The 17,786-nt window shown below is 45.5% G+C and overlaps 1 protein-coding gene across 2 annotated transcripts in view; it reads right to left on the bottom strand.

Annotated features, from left to right (window-relative positions):
- Positions 1 to 17,786, bottom strand: part of CDH13 (cadherin 13) — a 749,080-nt gene that overhangs the window by 233,908 nt on the left and 497,386 nt on the right. For both annotated transcript variants that reach the window (XM_022583077.3, XM_089902463.1), the window contains exon 6: positions 1,276 to 1,454. In XM_022583077.3, coding sequence (XP_022438785.1) covers positions 1,276 to 1,454 — 179 coding nt within the window. The remainder of the gene's footprint in view (positions 1 to 1,275; positions 1,455 to 17,786) is intronic.

Genomic DNA, 17,786 nt, shown 5'->3' with positions numbered 1-17,786 from the left:
GAACAAGGGATCCCAGGATGGGGGCAGATCTGGGGGGGTGATGGAGGCAGAGAATCCTCAAGTGGGTTGACATGCTGTGTGAAGGGCCAAGAGGTTCTCCTATGGAAGGTAGCCTGTGGGGGATGACAGGGTGGCCCTGGAACTTGGGAAATAGGCCAGGGCCAGCAGGCAAATGTAGGGGGATGTAAGTGGGCCAGGAACATATGCCCCCCTAAGTGCGACAGCTGCTACCAGCTCCACCTGACTGTCACAAGTGGTCCGACCCATTGTCCACATGTCCACACTGGGGCCCCGATTTCCAGAATTTCTGATTTTCAGAAAGGCTGGAAATTGGAATTAAAAAAAATATGAAATCAAAATATTTGGATATGGCGACTAACGTGAAACTTTAAAACACCCTGGGCCTAACCAAAGAGCAGGCACGTGGGCTGACTGAGGTCCACGGGGCACCTGTCTGTGACACGTGACCTGGAAGATGGGTGAGGTTCCATAGAGACGGCCTTGCAGGACAAGAGCAGAGACTGAGGGGAGAGAAAGGCTCGGGCGGAAACACTGGCGCAGGCAGCAGAAGGTTTGAGAAAGAAGTAAGTCAAAGCTACCTGACTCTGTGACAAGGAGGAGAGTGTCAGTGATCTGGGACAGTCGCTTCCCTCCCCCTTCCTTCCCCCCTCCCTCCCCCGCCCTCCTGGCAGACAGGCGAGGCAGGCAGAGCCCACAGTCGCTGGGGCCTCAAGAGTAAGTGGTCGGTGATGTATGGTTCCCAGGGGGTAAGGGCAGGGGGGAGGGATACATTGGGAGATTGGGAGTGACACATACACACCACTATATATAAAATAGATAACTAATAAGGACCTGCTGTACAGCACAGGGAACTCTACTCAGTACTCTGCAATGACCTATATGGGAAAGGAATCTGAAAAAGAGTGGATACATGTACATGTATGACTGATTCACTTTGCTGTGCACCTGAAACTAAATCAACTATACTCCAATAAAAATTAAAAAAAAAAAAAAAAAAAAGAGTGGTCAGTGAGGAAACAGGCATCGAGTTGAACGAATGCAAATAACCGCAAAGGACATGGCTTTTCCAGTGTGTGTTTTCTGGGGTCACGTAACAGCCCATCACCCTTGACAGATTTTCCCCGATCCAACCATGTGTAAATATCTCATTTCCGCTGCTACATAAAGTGCCGCTGACGGAAGCCGCACATCTTCCCTCATGTGAAAGCCATGTTCAATTCTCATGAAAAAGAAGTTGTGTGCTTTGCAGCTCACCTCCCGGTCCAGCAGTGCAGGTGACACGACGGTGACAATGTCTCCTTTCTCAGGATCGATGTAGAACATGTTGGGAGAGGGCCTGTCAGGCGTCTGCTGACGGATATTATACCGCAGGAGGGCATTATCCGTGGCCGGGTCGTCCGCGTCAAAGGCTGTCATCCGCATCACCGTGGTCCCTGAGGGGGCAGGAGCAGGGGATGGTCACTTGGGGGACAGCGATGGGCAAAGCCCCTCCCCGCACCTGGGCAATGACAGTGGAGTGATGTGTCAATCACTTTTCAAATTAAAAAAGCAAAACCCTTCCCTGGCTCCGTTAGGTTTTAGCTTTCCTTCCGCCCTCCCTCGCTCCTCCATCACGTTAAAAGACCTGAAATAAAGAAATCTTTCCTGTTTAGCAGATTGACAGCTTAATTTTTCCTTCTCCTGATATGCTGTTTATTTCCACGGGCTTTCATTTCACTGTGGATGTGGCTCTGTGACAATGGCCTTCATTTTAAAATCTCTTATTGAATGCCTACCACGTGGGGGGGCCCTGGGCTGGGTGTCCGGGAAAAAGAGGTGCCAAAAAGTCACATTCCCTGGGGTCCGGCAGGTCGGCGCTAAGCAGGAGAGAGAGCGTTTGAAAATAATAAAGCATTCACAGCGCATTGAGAGAGGGTGATGTGAATACGGATGAGAACAGCCTCATCTAACCACGGGCTCAGGAAAGGTCGCCGGTGCAGGTGGGTGAGGAGGTGTAACCGAGGGGAAGGAGGGGCGCCTCAAAGAGAAAGGTACTGCAGTTAATTCCGGTTACAGGGAATGGGCGTGGATGTTACTTGAGCATGCTCTGTGCGCAGCCGCAATGCTGACACTTTAGAGACGAAGATGGTATAAAGACGAGAGTGACAGGGACTATTTGGTTATAACAAGGTTGAGAAGGGTGTCGGATACAGGTCTCGCTCACACACAGCTGATACGAAGGGCGACTGGCATTAGGTGCTTTGGAAGACAACTGGATAGCAACTAGTACAAAAAAAAAATGCATTCACTCTCTTGGCATTTACCCTCAAGAAACACTTGCACGTGTCGACAAGGGGTTTTGGCGGGGATGTTTACGGAGGATCTGAGAAACATTTGGAAAGAACCTAACCATCCAACAACACAGGAATTGCTAAAATGATGTTATCCCTACACTGTGAAATATTCTGCAGCACTTAGAAAAGGTTGTACAGCTAATGTGCTCTAACATGGAAGGCTCTCCAAAACTGAAAAATATCAAGTTGGAAAATGTTATCCATAGTATAACATCATTTTTATGAACCTATTTGCAAACAGAAAATTCCACAAACTTTATGCATATATTTTTCAGGTACAGTTTATGTCCATAAATGGATAGAAGATGGTCTATAAGGGTGAACTTCACACTGGCTTTGGTGGTTAAACCTGGGAAAGGAGAGAGGGCACTGGGATTAATGGTGATGCAGGGACGAGGGAAGATGGTGGCCGATCTGTAATGGTTTGATCATTTTTACAAGGAGCATGTATTATTTTGTGATTAAAATTTAATTTAAAGGGATCATAATTGTAAACACCAATAGAAGCACCGTCTAGAGTGGAATCTGGCACATTTACCTGCTGGTCTTGACAACTGAGAGCCACCATATTTGGCTCGGGGTGACGTGCCCAACTCTAATTTTTCACTGTAGTTTACTCTTCTGTGAATGTAGGGCCCCATCTTCTGATTCTGAATCCTCTGAATCCACAACATGTGAGCTAATGGGTAAGAGATGGAACCAGCAGACCCATCGTCCCCAGCAGGAATACTCATATACAGAAAATATTCAAGCTTAAAGGAAACATAGAGTTCATGTAGTTCAGTCACCATCCCAGTATTCCTTTCCCTTTTATAACAGTGCTTCCCAAGCCATCAAAGCCGGTTTATTTTTTCTCATAATCAGAATCAGATTATCAGCCATTAGGTCCGAATGATCAGGCAAACGGATCTGACTGTCCTAAAGTAAGATCTATCTGTTAAATAGTCTCAGTTCATCTCATCAATTTGTGAAATAGTCTCACTTAATTTCACTAATGTTGCCATTAAACCAGATGCATCCAGACACATCTTCTACTCTGTGTTGTGTCTTTGCCCTTCTTTGTTTCTTTGTGAAACTGTCCCAGGGCAGGCCTCAGGGACAGTGTCGGAATAGAAGATCCTCGGCACGTGCAGCCCACTGCCTTTGGACGATGTCAGCAAGCCATCTGGTTCCTGTGCTGTCACTCACTGAGCTGCACTGTGCAATCAGGGTTCTTTCTCTGCCCAGTGGTCCAGGCAGCCGCTGCCAGTCTGTCAGCGTTAGTGTCAAGGGTACACTCGTTTGCCTTCCTGGTCTAGGAAAACAGGCCCACTTGGGGGTCTCTGTCAGAAATGAAAGGTGACTTCCAGGTCCACATCTCACCCTGGGCCATGCTAAGTGAGCTCCGTGTGGGCAAAGACCTGGAAGGAGGCCTCCATATCACGGATGCCACAGGAAACAGTCCTCAGCTAAGGACCTGTGACCTGGTGCCCTGCACTTTGTTAGTGTCTAATGAATGCTTGACTGATGGAATCTGTGCCCTATTTAATATGCCTTTAATTGAAGTCAGAAACGAACAGGCAAAAGAATGTATAAAAAAAATGAAGCCATCATGGTTTGTGATTGTCATGGCTTCATAGGAAGGAAAAAAAGGCCTCTCAGGGTGATGAATTTTTAGCTTCCACCAGGACATTCATTGATAATGTCTTTTTTGGTATTATTTTTTACAGATTTGATAATATGGGATGATAAAAAGTTATCCTGGAATACTCCCAAGGTTACACAGAAGATGTTTTTTATTTTAATGAATTGTTAGGGAGCAAGTGAACTTGGTCTTAAGCCCTGCCTTTGTCTTTACCCTGCTGTGAATACACACCTGGATTTACTTCTGAGGCCCACTTCTGTAGACAATGAGCATTGCTGAAGTCATCTAAATAGGTTTGCAGCATTGAAGGAAACGACCTTGGGGTAACATCTAGGTTCAGGTCTTAACTAACTGTGTGAACTTGAGCAAGTTAATCAACCCTCCTTGAACCTCAGTTTCCCCATATGCCCCCTCATAACGTTAGGACATTAGTAACACTTTTCTCTATGGTCACTGTAAGGACTTGATGGGACAATACATTAACTAACTTGGTGCCGTGCCTGGTACGTTAGAGTTCTGAGGAGGATGCCTTTTATCACCGTCCTGTCCTGAGTTCTGAGCCTATCATGGCGGTGCAGGCAACGGCCTCAGACGAAGGAGCTCAGAAGTAAGTTGTCCATAGAAACCGGCACCTGCTATGGCAGAAGCCCCGGTGCCCATCATCTCAGAGTTGCCCTGCCTTACCCTCTCCCTCCCGCCTTGTCCACAGTCTTAGTTTATAGATTTGGGTTTCTACTGTGGAGATCACAAATCTATGATAACACATACACATGCGTGTGCATGCATGCAAGCGTACATGCGCACACACACACACACACACACAGACACTCACACACACATTCTGGAGCCGCCACTGCTTCTCCATATGGTACTCTAGTACTCCTCTAGGATCAAGGCTCTATCCCGAGTCCTGGTGTATCTGATGGGCCCGACACCCTGTTCTCATCCTACTCCTCCTCTGGGGGCTGGATCATGATTTTCATACTTCCAGGTTCTGCAACGGCGGGGTAAGCCTCCTAAATCGCCATTCCCTAAATTGTTTCCAACGGACCCTGCCTGGCTCCATGGGCTCATCAGAGAAACACACTGGGGAAATATGCAGAAAGCACAGTTGAGCAGGTTTCCCTCTTGGAGAACTTCCTAGCATCCTTAAGAAGCAAATGCATACTGTGAATCTCCAAGAGAAAACAGCATCTGTAGCATTTCCTAAACTTCTCTGTTGATGGAACCTCTTCATTTTAAGAACTTCTTTATGTGATGGGTCACATGGTCCTAAATTTTGCCCTTGGGGGACACAGACTGTGTTCTATTCATATTTATAAGCTTGGTAGCTATCACTCAATAGGTCCTCTGTCAATGTTCTTTGGGTAGAATTGCATTCTTGCAACTCACCATAGCTTTGCCTTATTCCACAGTGACCGGAAGTCATGGATAACTCATTAGTGAGAAGATTGGACAGCACTGCCTGGACATTTTTCATAACCAGGCATGCTCCCCCACTACCTCTGAGCTCTTTTCCCCCCCTAGAGGTCCTTGTTGGACCTGGGTTTAGCAGACATACACCAATTCCAAGTCCAGGGCTGATGTTCAGCATGTAGGCACCAGGACAGCTGTTCCACGGCCTACGGATGGCCCCTATGCCTTAACCTTGCCCATGCCCACGTGCTGGACTCTGAGAAGGGCTCATTTATTTCCATCAGCCCAGCGGCTTCTCATCTGTGCTTATCTTGTGCCTATGTGTGCTTCCTGATGGCAGAGAAATGATAATTATACGATAGACACACGTGTGGGTCCTCCATGTAGTACACTTCTGTCTTCTTCCCCATCACAATATTCTCCCATGTGTCAACATAAATGATAATCACTCTGTCACTCCCAGAGCTGGGTGAACTAGCAGTGGTCCCTCCAAAGCAAAAGAATTACAGGCTGCTAGTTGAAAGCCTCAAGTCAGGCCGTCATTTTCTTTTGTCGAAGGACATGGCTGCCAATGTGATAGGCTGATAAACAATTAGGAGAGTTTTGTCTTGGCCAGTAGCCCCTTCCTCTTGGCTGTGTTTCTCTGATTAAAGACATGTGCTGCCTGGTGTCATGGCCTTGAAGCCGGTGTTTGAAGTTCGCTTCCTTGTGATTTCAGGCATAGTCACACCCTTGAGAAGTGGAGGGCAGCTGTGAAGGTCAGGGGCTGTTTTCAATCTCCAGGTAAGGTCAGCCAGCCTCAAGAGTGGGAGACCCCAAAAGACAGCTCGCTTTGTGCCACAGTCGACAAAATTCTACTGTTCTTGACATTTGTCTTCATCCCCAAACATTTCCTTCACATGATCAAAAGTGTCAGACCCCTTTTTTAAAAAATGATATTCCTATAAGTGAATAATATATTGAGACATGAACACGGACATTCACGTCTGTATTTGGCAGTGAATACACTTCGATAGCACAGTCGAAGCAACTGTATGCTTTCCAGGGGGAGGCAAAACATAAAAACCGATATGATCAGAGATGGCAGGCATCACTAAGTGAGCTCCTTAGATGTGACAAAATGTCACGTCATCAGAAAGCATCCAACTCATGAGAGGAGGTAGGGCATTCTAGCCCCACCCAAACGTCTGTCTCTGTGACTAAACTGTCTCAGGGATGTGCCTCAGAGGTTACTTTTAAAAGAGAACATGGCCACAGATCCGGCACAGCATAACCCACTCCTTCGTGTTTATTTCCGTGTCAGAAGGAAAGCCCTTAGACTCTAGGCACCTTGACTTGTTTAGCTGGGTGGGAGGGACACAGAAGTATCGTGGAGTATGTCTAGTCGGACTGACACTGATTTGAAACTAAATTTCTGTTGGAGTCCTTCAGGTTGAAGGGGTTCTGGGCATCCTGATTCCAAACGCCCAATCAGTGTTCTAGATGTGGGATGACAAACCAGCCAGTGTGCCCAGGGCTGAGGGCATTCCAGGACAGACCTGGGCAAACCAGAGTAAGTGTGTCACCCTATAGGCCAAGTTCTGCTACCATATACAGACATATCTCATGGTCACGACTGTCAGAGTACAAACATGAAAATCGCTGCCACTGTGACATCAGTGGCCCGGGACGTGCAACTCCCCACTGGTCAACCAGTCTGGGACTGCTTTCTGACCACACACGTGGACACAACCCAGCTCTCCCCTAACAGTTGTTAACGGCGAGAGGAGAACCGGGTGAACAAATGTAGGCAGACCAGTGTTAGAGGCACTGCTGAGGATGTGGGCTGTCTACTCTCAAATCCTGCCACACCAGGAACCATCTGGATATCCTCGGGCAAATTCCTTTACTTCATGGAGCCTCAACTTCCTCACTTACAAAAGAGCATCTCCCTTAACCGGCTATTGTGGTGTTGAATGAAATAATGCAGTGTTTCTCAACCTTTATTTTTTCATGATCACTAATATCTAATAAGACACCAAGAGTCTTTTTAGATATTTTTTTCCTACCTGTCATCCCCTGCCATAGATATCTGTGATGGCCCTTTGAGGACCACAAACCACTGTAATATCTCATGTTTTTAATGTCCCCCCAAGCACCAATTTTTTCCCTCTTGGAGGTGATAATGTCTCCAATGAGAGTGTATAAATTAAGAAATATAAAGTCCAGTGCCTAGGCAGCGATAAATGTAAGTGTGAGATATAAGTTTTATTTACTGTTTTTTATTAAAAAAATTTTTTTAATTTTTAATTTTTTGTAAGTTTTATTGATATTTTTATTGACTGCTGCAATTTGCAACTCACTTCTGGCGGACGGACCTCATTGCCATGATGATGGTGATGGGCCAAATGTCTCATGGGACCCAACCACATGGACTGCAACTCATACTAGTTCTGGGACTCACACCCAGGATCTATAGAAGCAGAGATTAATTAAAATCTCATAAGGAAACAATCCCTCTCTTCCCTTAGATAAGTCTAGAAACGTCTGTTGAGCACATGCATGCATGACTCATCTTCCTCTGATCTTGTCAATGTTTCCGTGTGCACAGGAATTAATACGGAAACTGTCAAAGATTAGTTGACAGAAGATACCAAACCAATCTGATAGGTATCCAGAGGCAGCCTGCACTCCGCAGTGCATGCATTCCTGAAAAGGCACCCACGGAATGAATCGTAAATAATGTCTTATTTCCCCATTGACCTACATTAGCATTTCAGACCTGCTTTATCTTCATTTGGGGGGGGGTCCAATCAGAAGCTGCTCCTCATAATTCGCTTTAACTTTCTCTGCTTATCTCCAAAACACTATGCTAGCAGGTGGGGTGGGGGAAGGAGGTGGGCTGTCTGCTGTGGGTGAGGAGACTCTTAAAGCCCTGCCCGATACTCCGGAGGAGAGAGAAGAGGTGCTCTGACTCTGACTTTGGTGGGGAGAGAAGGGGGAAAGCAGGTTAGATCCAAGGCCAAGGCCAAGCTGGGAGATTCAGCTTTGTCACCATTTCTCCTTTGGGGGGCCTGACCCTCTGTTCCCCAATTATCTAGGGCTTGTCATTTACCAGCACAAAGACTCTCTCGCACTTTTCATTCGGTGGTCAGGCTGTGTGTTAGACCTAAAAAGTTCTTGATAATGTGAGTTTTGATGAAGATGCCAATGACCTTTGGCCTCTCTTTTGACAGTAGCCCAGACACGTTGGCCCTGAGGGTGCGGCTCTCTGGCCCCATTCCCAGAGTGGGGTCATGGGAGCTGGGGCAGGAGTGAGAAGCTCAAATGTCCACCCAGTGCCCACACGGTCACTTACATGAGTAAAGTGATTTTGATACAGTTGGGAGAGGTGGTGGCTAACTAGAGGGTATATGTCTGCCAAAGAGGCAGCTACCTTTTAGTTCAGGGTAAGTGCTGCATTTCTGAAATACAAGTCTGGAGAAGCCAGACCTTTTGATTTTTCAAGACAAGGTGGGAATTTGGATTTTCATATAAACTGTCAAAATATTTACATGCTGGACACTAGTTCAAATGTAAAATACAGAAGATCACTGAGTGGGACAAAGAAAGCCAAATAAAACAGATCATGGCAGGCTTAGTCCCAGGCTCACCAGTTTTCAACCTTTGATCTTGACTGTAGGTAGAGGCAATTCTTTCCCCCAAAGACAGTAACTAAATATTGTTACTATAATCTCTGATGATAGATTACAGTGTAAGAAAATGGCATATCCACTATAGAGTTCACCCTTCTTCCTTCCACCTCCCTTTTGGAACAGGGAAGTTCCCCTATGTGGCCCCAGCCCCAGCCAAGTGGGAGGCAGTAGAGACACAACAATACAAACATGTGATGCATGTGTCATGTGCTAACTTATTTGATCCTATAGTAACTCCAGGAGGTATGTCATATTGTTAAACCCTTTGTACGGGTGAGGAAACAAAGACTGAAAAGGCCATATAGTCACCCCATGAGCCAGGATTTGAACGCTGCTTTACTGAAGAGACTGCGGCTCAGACTGTGAGTTACTACCCAGCATCCATTCTTCCTTGCTTCCTTAGTAACATAACTCTGATTTTAGCTGGCCACATTGCTGACTAGGTGTGATGCTAGATGTCCCAGCTTCTCTGCCAGCTACTGTGGCCACCGACTAAGGTTTAGACAATGAGATATAATTAGAAGTAAAGTGTGTGAGACTCCTGGGAAGGTTCCTTAAAGGGACCTCATCCAGAATGTGTGTGCTTTTGTAACACCCTCTCTCCTTACTTCCTGATGCCTGGGATACAGATGTGATGACTATTATAGCTTCAGCAGCCATTGTGGACCATGAGGTGGCCCTTCAAATAAAAGCCACATGATAGAAAGGTAGAGCAGAAAGACAGAAAAAATATGAGTCCCTGAGTCTCTTATGACCATGGAGCTTCAAGGAAAGCTTGGAATTCCTCCCTTTGGCTTTGTTTACATGAACGAGAAATAAATGAAAGAAAGGTGAAAGCCCATCTTGTTTAAGCCATCATCATTCTGAGTTTGCTATTTCATGTGGTCACAACTAATGTTCTCTGAAAAAGGAGAAAGTAAAGATTGAAGAAAATAAACACATTTTATTAAATAGTTTTACTCTAGAAAGTAAATTTTGTTGCTTTACCCTAGAGCTAGAGGGCACTAATTTAGACAAATATAGAAACATCTAGTCACAATTGGTAGGTATTTTCAAATATTCAAATTGATTTCCACTCACCTAAATCATCTTGAATCCAGAGATAATCTTTCTATCAGGTGGTAAGACTGTCCTATTAGTAGCCTCCAGCAAATCATAACTTTGTATTGTCCCTTCCACCTGGACTGTGTGTTTAGCCGTCTGACATTCTCTGGCCAATGGGACACATGGAAACATACAAACAGAGGTTTGGAAGTACTTGTTCACAAGAGCTTGTCCTCCTGGAAAGCAGCCGCCATCTAAAGATATCTGGGCCCTCCTGCTGGAGAGGCCACATGTCTGGAAACTGATGCTCCCTGGCTGACACCCCTAAATACCCATCAGACATGGAAGTTGAGGCCATCTTGGAACATTCAGCTCCAGTTGAGCTTCTACGTGACAGCAGCCACATGGCCAACCTCAGGCAGGACCAGCAAGAGAACTGCCCCACTGAACCCATCCCAACTTGCAAAATAATGAACAACTAAATGGCTGTTGTTTTAAGGCACTAAGTTTTGGTGTGTATCATTATACAGCAATAGATAACAGGTAAAGGAGTGTAAGTGGATTAACCTTCACATAGAAGCTAGAAAATACTGTATAATTTAAAAAACAGTGTGGGGGGCTTCCCTGATGGTGCAGTGGTTGAGAGTCCACCTGCCGATGCAGGGGACACGGGTTCGTGCCCCGGTCCGGGAAGATCCCACATGCCACAGAGCGGCTGGGCCCGTGAGCCATGGCCGCTGAGCCTGCGCATCTGGAGCCTGTGCTCCGCAACGGGAGAGGCCACAACAGTGAGAGGCCCGCGTACCGCAAAAAAAAATTAGTGTGGAAGTTGCCATTTTAACTAACCAAATAGCACACCATATTTAAGGGATGGACCAAACTAAAAAGGGACAGGTACAGGCAAAAAACTGATGAGAAGAGAATGCAACCCATTTCCTAAATGTTGGGGTTTTGGGGCTACCAATGACATCACCATAAATCACTGCAATATGCTGACCGCTGAGCGTGGTTGGTTGCCTAATGGATATTCTCTATTAAAGCACTGAATCAAGCTGGCACAAAGTATATACTTTCAACGCAGGTTTGAGAAGAGTAAGTACCTTCAAATAAGAAGACAACTCTGTTCTTAAAAGTGAGAACACCTTCAATTTTGAGATAGTTGCCCACCTCCTTTAATAGCAGCCAGGAGTGCCTCTGTGTAGCTGCAATTACCGCAGGCTTGATTTGAAATGTGATCGACTTCTCCTCTCAAATTTGCTCTCCCTCCCGGGAGCTAGTTGGTTTTTTAAACACAAATTGACAGTCAAATATGTAATAAGTTATGACAAGTTGAGCAATGGCTGTCCCCCATCTGTTTTCAAAGGTTGTTTATTTTTATAGCGATAAAGAGATGGTGGCGACAGAACCACCTTATCATTATTTCAATTCTTCCGTGGCACCTGCTAAATGTTCAATCTCCACAGTGCCTTAGCCCTACTTCTCTGGTGAGCTGTTGTTTGAGCTGCAGTGGGCCAGATGTTAGGAGAAATAACTGTTTTTGAGATAGAAGGTAACACATGGTAAAACTGGGGTCCCTCCTGTCAGGATTCACTTTATTGCCCTAATTTCTTTGTTTCATCCAGCATTTTGAGGTAATGTTTTTCTCAAAACCTATTCAAAATTCTATTTAATCTTTTTATCTATAATTCCTTTCTGTGCAGCTCTTTAAAAAGGATCCAGGAAACACTGCTCAATTAACTGATCTTGCCTAAAATACTTCAAAAAAGCATTTTTAAGTGGAATCTCTATCCCCAGTACTGGATTAGTACAAAGTAGCTGAAATTCTCGAATGTGAAAATATTTTTTCCATAAAACTGAAGAAAAATAAACCAAAAGGAAACTGTGGTGTATTTTTTGTTTGCTTAACCAATTTAAGAGATATTTAAAAAGCAATTCTAGTTCTCCTTAGAGCAGTGGTTTTCAATTGAGGGTGATTTTATCCCTCAGGGGACACTGGGGAATGTCTGGAGACATTTTGGGGTCGTCACAACCAGGGCAGGTATGTGATGTTGGAACCTAGTGGGTCGAGGCCAGGGATACTGCTAAACACCCCACAATGCATAGAACAGGCCCACCACAACGAATTACGCAGCCCCAAATGTCAAAAGTGCCAAGGCTGAGAAACACCATCTTCGAGTTATTTATACCTGGGTCTCTAAAAGTAATGGCACTTTTAAAATCCCATACCCAAATAATTGAAACAATTTGCCTCTCTTTTGGAACTCTCTCTTGTAGATGTGAAGTTCACTGAGCACAGAGATACTATCTCTTCTGTATTTATTCCCCTCACAGTGGCTCAAATATTAGTACCACAGAATATGCAAATATACAGAGTATATAATGTTTAAGAACATGCTAATATTAGACGTAAACTATTATATATAGAATGGATACACAGCAAGATCCTACTGTATAGCACAGGGAACTAGATTCAACCTCCTGTGGTAAACCACAATGGAAAAGAATATGGAAAAGAATGTACGTATATGTATAACTGAATTGCTTTGCTGTACAGCAGAAATTAGCACAACATTGTATATCTACTTCAATAAAAGAAATTTTTTAAAAAGAAGAACATGCTAATTCTAACATCATTTAGTTTTCCTGCTTAAATATTTTTTTTTTTTTTGCGGTACGCGGGCCTCTCACTGTTGTGGCCTCTTCCATTGCTGAGCACAGGCTCCGGACGCGCAGGCTCAGCAGCCATGGCTCACATGTGGTATCTTCCCGGACCGGGGCATGAACCCGCGTCCCCTGTAACTGCAGGCGGACTCTCAACCACTGCGCCACCAGGGAAGCCCCCCCTGCTTAAATTTTATATAACTCAAAGCATGAAAATCTTCAAAAATAACAGGATAATGAGCTTCATAAGAGTAGTAAGAGCTTCGCAAACATTTGTTGAATGCACGAGTGAATAAATAAATGAATAAGGTAAATGAATGAATGAATAAAGGATGAATATTTTTATTTGTTATCATCTTTCTTCTATTACAGCTTGAGGTAATGGTGAAGGTATAAGCAGAAACAAGTAAATAATTAATGCCTGACTTCCACTAAATATTAATTCCTAAGTAAAGTCTTAAGATAGTTCTATTGCCCTCATCATTTTAAGGGCAAAGGCGAGGCAGTTTTGCTATTTAAAATCATTGGTTTGTTATTTCAGTTTAGCCTATATTAGGCTGGGCTAAACTGAGATAACAAACCAATCCATGCGTCAGTGGCTTAACGCATAGGGTTAATTTCTCCCTCAGATTCAGCTCATATTGCGGCCCCCTTTCAAGGGGTTCCTTTCCCAGTTGTGATGTAGGGACCTAGACACTGGCATCTTGTAGCCTTGCCACTGGGACACGTGGTTTCCTGACTGTTGTGGGAGAAGCAGAGAGCTGCAAAGCCACGTGCAGACTCATTAAGTGCTTCATCCAGAAAGTGCAGATCACCACTACTACCTGCAGTCTATGGCCAGGTCGGTGTCTCAGGTAAGCTCAAGAGCAGGGCCGGCTTCACGGGTGTGCGGCCTGTGTGGTCGGCCGCGGTGCTGTGTTCAGAAGGGCCCTGTGCTTGTTTTAATGCTCTCCTGTCACCCTCTTGACAGTCTTAATAATTGTTGAACAAGGGGCTCCCCATTTTCATTCCACAAATCATGCAGCCTGTCCTGGTTAAGAGCCAGGAGCCAGACCTGCGAGAGGCCTGGGAAATGTACAAGAGGCATCGAGACCCCCCTGGGCGCAGCGGGAATCTCGGTCAGCGATCCTGCCAATCAGGCCATAACGCAGAGCCCTTTGTTTCCATCATTAGGGCTCCAGCGGTTACTGCTCATAAAACTCCTTGCTTCCCCAATGGTTTCATCCCTATTAGGCGGGAAGCATTACGTAACAGCTCAAGAAGTCTGAACAGCGTCCGCGCTGGTACGCGACCTGCTCAGTGCCGGCTCTCGCCTCCCAAGCTCTGGGTTCTCTGCCCTGGGAGACCTGCGCAAGCTTCTTCTGGCTCCCAGCTCTTGAGCTGCTATCTTCCTGGCCTCTGCCTTGATTTCCTGGATCCTACGCTGCCTTCTTCTTTTTAATAAGATACTTATGCTCGACAACATGGGTCCCACCAGATGTGGGTCACGCACCAGTATGAAATTAAAGGAACATGTGGAACTATGCCTTGCAACACTGGCTGCTCATCTGAATCAACTGGGAAGATTTAAAAATACTCCTAATGCCTGAAACTCACCCTCAGACATTCTGAATCTATTGACCCGGCATGGAATCTGGAGAATGTGATCCTGGCAATAAATGGGGCCAGACAGATGGAGACTCTGACACTCTATTTATTGGCCATGTCATCTGGGCAATACATGCAAGTTCACACAGCCTCAGTTTCCTTACCTGTAAAACAGGCAGACACCTGAATGGGTGACATCACTCGCCCACCGACCAGGCTATCCAGTGGTCAGTGGCTGAGCCACAATGCCTTTGTCCCACTCCACTCCAGCACAGGTCATGTCTCTTAGACATTTCAGATTACATTTTGCACGTGGAATAGTTAATTTTCAAGAACTCTCCCTGCAGACTGGCTATAGAACACTTTTGCTCTGACCCACTAGAGCTTGTCTGGGGCATCTCTGAGCCATGTCAGGAGCCCAAAGGACCAGCAGGGCCAGCAACCCGAGTTGTGGTGAAGAATAGATAGACGATCGATGCCCCCAGAACTGCACCTGTTAGGTAAATAACCTGCCTGAAGTCACAGGCATGGTCAATGAGGGGCTCAGGGAGGTTTGCAGAGGCAGGAGGAGGGGGCTGGTGATTACTGCAGTAGCAAGATAAAAATGAGACAGGATGCGGAAATACGGCACATCCGAGACTCGAGACTCTGCCTTCAATGGGAAGAAAGTGTCGGCAAATTGCTGGTGGAGCTGTAATGTTGCTGATTTTGCAAACATGTGTTCTTCAACTTGATAAGTAAATACATATTGGGTACTATAGTGATGTTGCAAGCTGTTGTTTTATGGCTGGGAAGTCAGCTGCCTGTGATTTATGCGAGCAATGGAAGTATTTATAAAATAACACTGACTTAGAAGGAGTCATTTTATGAGTCTGGGGAATTGGATCTTTTATGAAGAATAAAACTTGATGAAGGAGCTTGATCAGGGTCACACAAATCTGAAATTAAACGCGCTTGGGATTGAAATCTAAGCGGGACCCCTCTGGATGTCTGGGCTCTCAGCCTGGAGAAGGGTGACAAAGCTTCTCCCTGACAATCCTGCCACGTGGAACTGGAGAGTCATTTCCACTTGCCATGACTGTTTTGCTCCAGGGCGAATGTCACTTTTGAAAGCTGCATTACCTCTTCCAGGCCATCAGGATACCACTCATGGAATAACTCAGACACCACGTAAGACTAAGCGATGCATATCTGACTCACACTTGTATCACACAGAACGCAACAGTCAGGCACCCAGTAGGTGCTCAGTAAATATTTAGTGATGGAATAAATGGAGAACAGATCCAATAGCGTCTGGCTCACTCTGTATGAACATTCCCTCATTTCATTTATGTTTTTAAATTGTCTCTCCTGTGTGTGTATTTCAGCCTCCTAATGGTGCTGCCTTTCCAGATGGGAATGTTCTCTTCTTGGAAATAGTCTGGCAGGGGAGAGACCGAAGACATCTGCTTCCCAAGCTGAGAGAACCAACAGACACATGATTCAGGCTAGACTGACTGGATGCACCCCTAGATAAAAAATGGTACTCATCCGATGGAGTTGTTTTGTGGATTAAATGAAGTTAATATATGTAATATTCAACCCAGGACTCTGTGTTCTTTGAGAATATGATTATTATTACAAGATGAGACAGGCACAGCTCACAGGAACCTCTTTTGATAAAGAGGTAGAAGTTAAGTCTGAATAAATGCACAATGAGGTGAAATAGATTTTTTTTTCCTTAAGGTAATCTTAGGTTGCATAAATAGACGTAGACTATCAAATACAAGGGAGGCGATCATCATTTTAACTCAATATTAAGCCTCAGTAATATTTCAGGGTCTGTTCCATGCACTGGGTGACTCGCAGATAATCAAAACACAGCCCCTTCTTGCAAGTTGCCACACTGATCTCGGTCTTTCCTTTAGCCATGTCTGTCTTTTCTGAAATTCTTCCTGTTAGCCAAGATCAATTCATAAGCTTCCACTATTGCCCTGCAAAGGGAGGGCCAGGAGAGCTACCCTCTAATGCCCAAAGGCCTGATGCCACGAGTAAGAAGTGGCAGAGGGAATGTCGTGTGGTTAGAGGGGCCCCTGCGTGACTTGGCTCCTTGGCTCCTTCCTCCATCTTCCCAGTCCGTGGCACAGCATCTTCAAATCTCTCTCCGTATCTCTGACCTCTGCTTCCCTCATCACATCTCCTTCTCTGACTCTGACCCTTCTGCCTCCCTTTCATAAGGGCCCTTATGGCCTAGGGTTCTGGAGGCAGGAAATACACAGAAAGTTGAAAGTGAGGGTGTGCAAACAGGTGTGTGTGTGTGTATGTGGGGTGATTCACCAGCACTAAAAGCCCAGGAGAGCCATATGGACCTGTGACAGGGCTTCTTGTACTGTAATAGTTGCCTGCTACAGAGGAGGAGGTTGCAGAGACTGTTTGAGGACAGACAAAAGAGATATATGGAAATGGCGGGAGCCAAACGTGACCCCCTCTTAAGGTCTCTTCGTGCTCTACCAGCCCATGTTACCTGCAGGGCTTGGAGAGACCACAGCTGCCTCGTCAGTGTGCAATGGACCCTTTGCATCTGCACAACCTAAGAACCTCATTTTCAATAAAAGATATGCCCTCACGGGCCAGTCCTGTGCCCACTCCAAGGAAAGCAGAAATTCTGCCTGTGTGTTGCAAATATTCATTTATTTCAACTCCACTCTACTGGGGCCACTTTGTGGCAGGTCCTGAGCTAGGACCGTGGATATGGAGATGAATAAGACAGTCCCTGCTCCTCAACTTTCCCACATTCAACTAGGAGAGACAGAAATGCTTAAACGCAAAATCGCACCACAGTGCAACGCAGGCACTTGGTAAAAAGCACATTCAAGGTCGTTCTGAAAGCATCTCGTGGTGGGCAGCATGGATCTCCACTGGCGTAAGGTGACTGACTTAAGAATGTCTTTAGCAGCTCCCAGCTGCGATTTAGGGCGGGGACAGTCTCAAGTTGTTTTTCCCTGCATTACCAACTGGAAATGGTCTGCTCACCCCTGGACTATTTCATTATTACTTAGCATTTAAGTCTTTAAAACATTTCCTTCCACAGAATAACCTGCCCATTTACTGAGCGCAAAGAGGTATTAAAGCCTGCAAAACAGCACCACTGGCCATCTTCAAACTCTCCCTCCTGCTAAGAAAGTGGGCACGTTAAAGAATTTTTAAGAGCTGGAAGCTCTGAGACAAGTGAATTTGCATGTCAAGTTGAAAAAGCACCGAATTAAAGGTCCTGAGCACCCATCACATCAACCACTGCCTTCCATGCTTTTGAACATTTAGGTCGTCCTGAATGCAACCTCTTAAATACCATCTGCCCCAGACGTGGCCCGCAAAATAGGAAAGTATTGTGGTACAAAAGACCCCATTTCAGTAGAGAAAAGAAACACTACAGTAAGCCACAGGGTC

This window comes from Delphinapterus leucas, chromosome 20 (assembly GCF_059928025.1).
Source record: "Delphinapterus leucas isolate spDelLeu-1000000601 "Yukka" chromosome 20, BTC_Dleu_Yukka2, whole genome shotgun sequence".
In the NCBI taxonomy this organism is placed as follows: Eukaryota; Metazoa; Chordata; class Mammalia; order Artiodactyla; family Monodontidae; genus Delphinapterus; species Delphinapterus leucas.
This window is presented reverse-complemented; position numbering and strand designations above follow the sequence as displayed.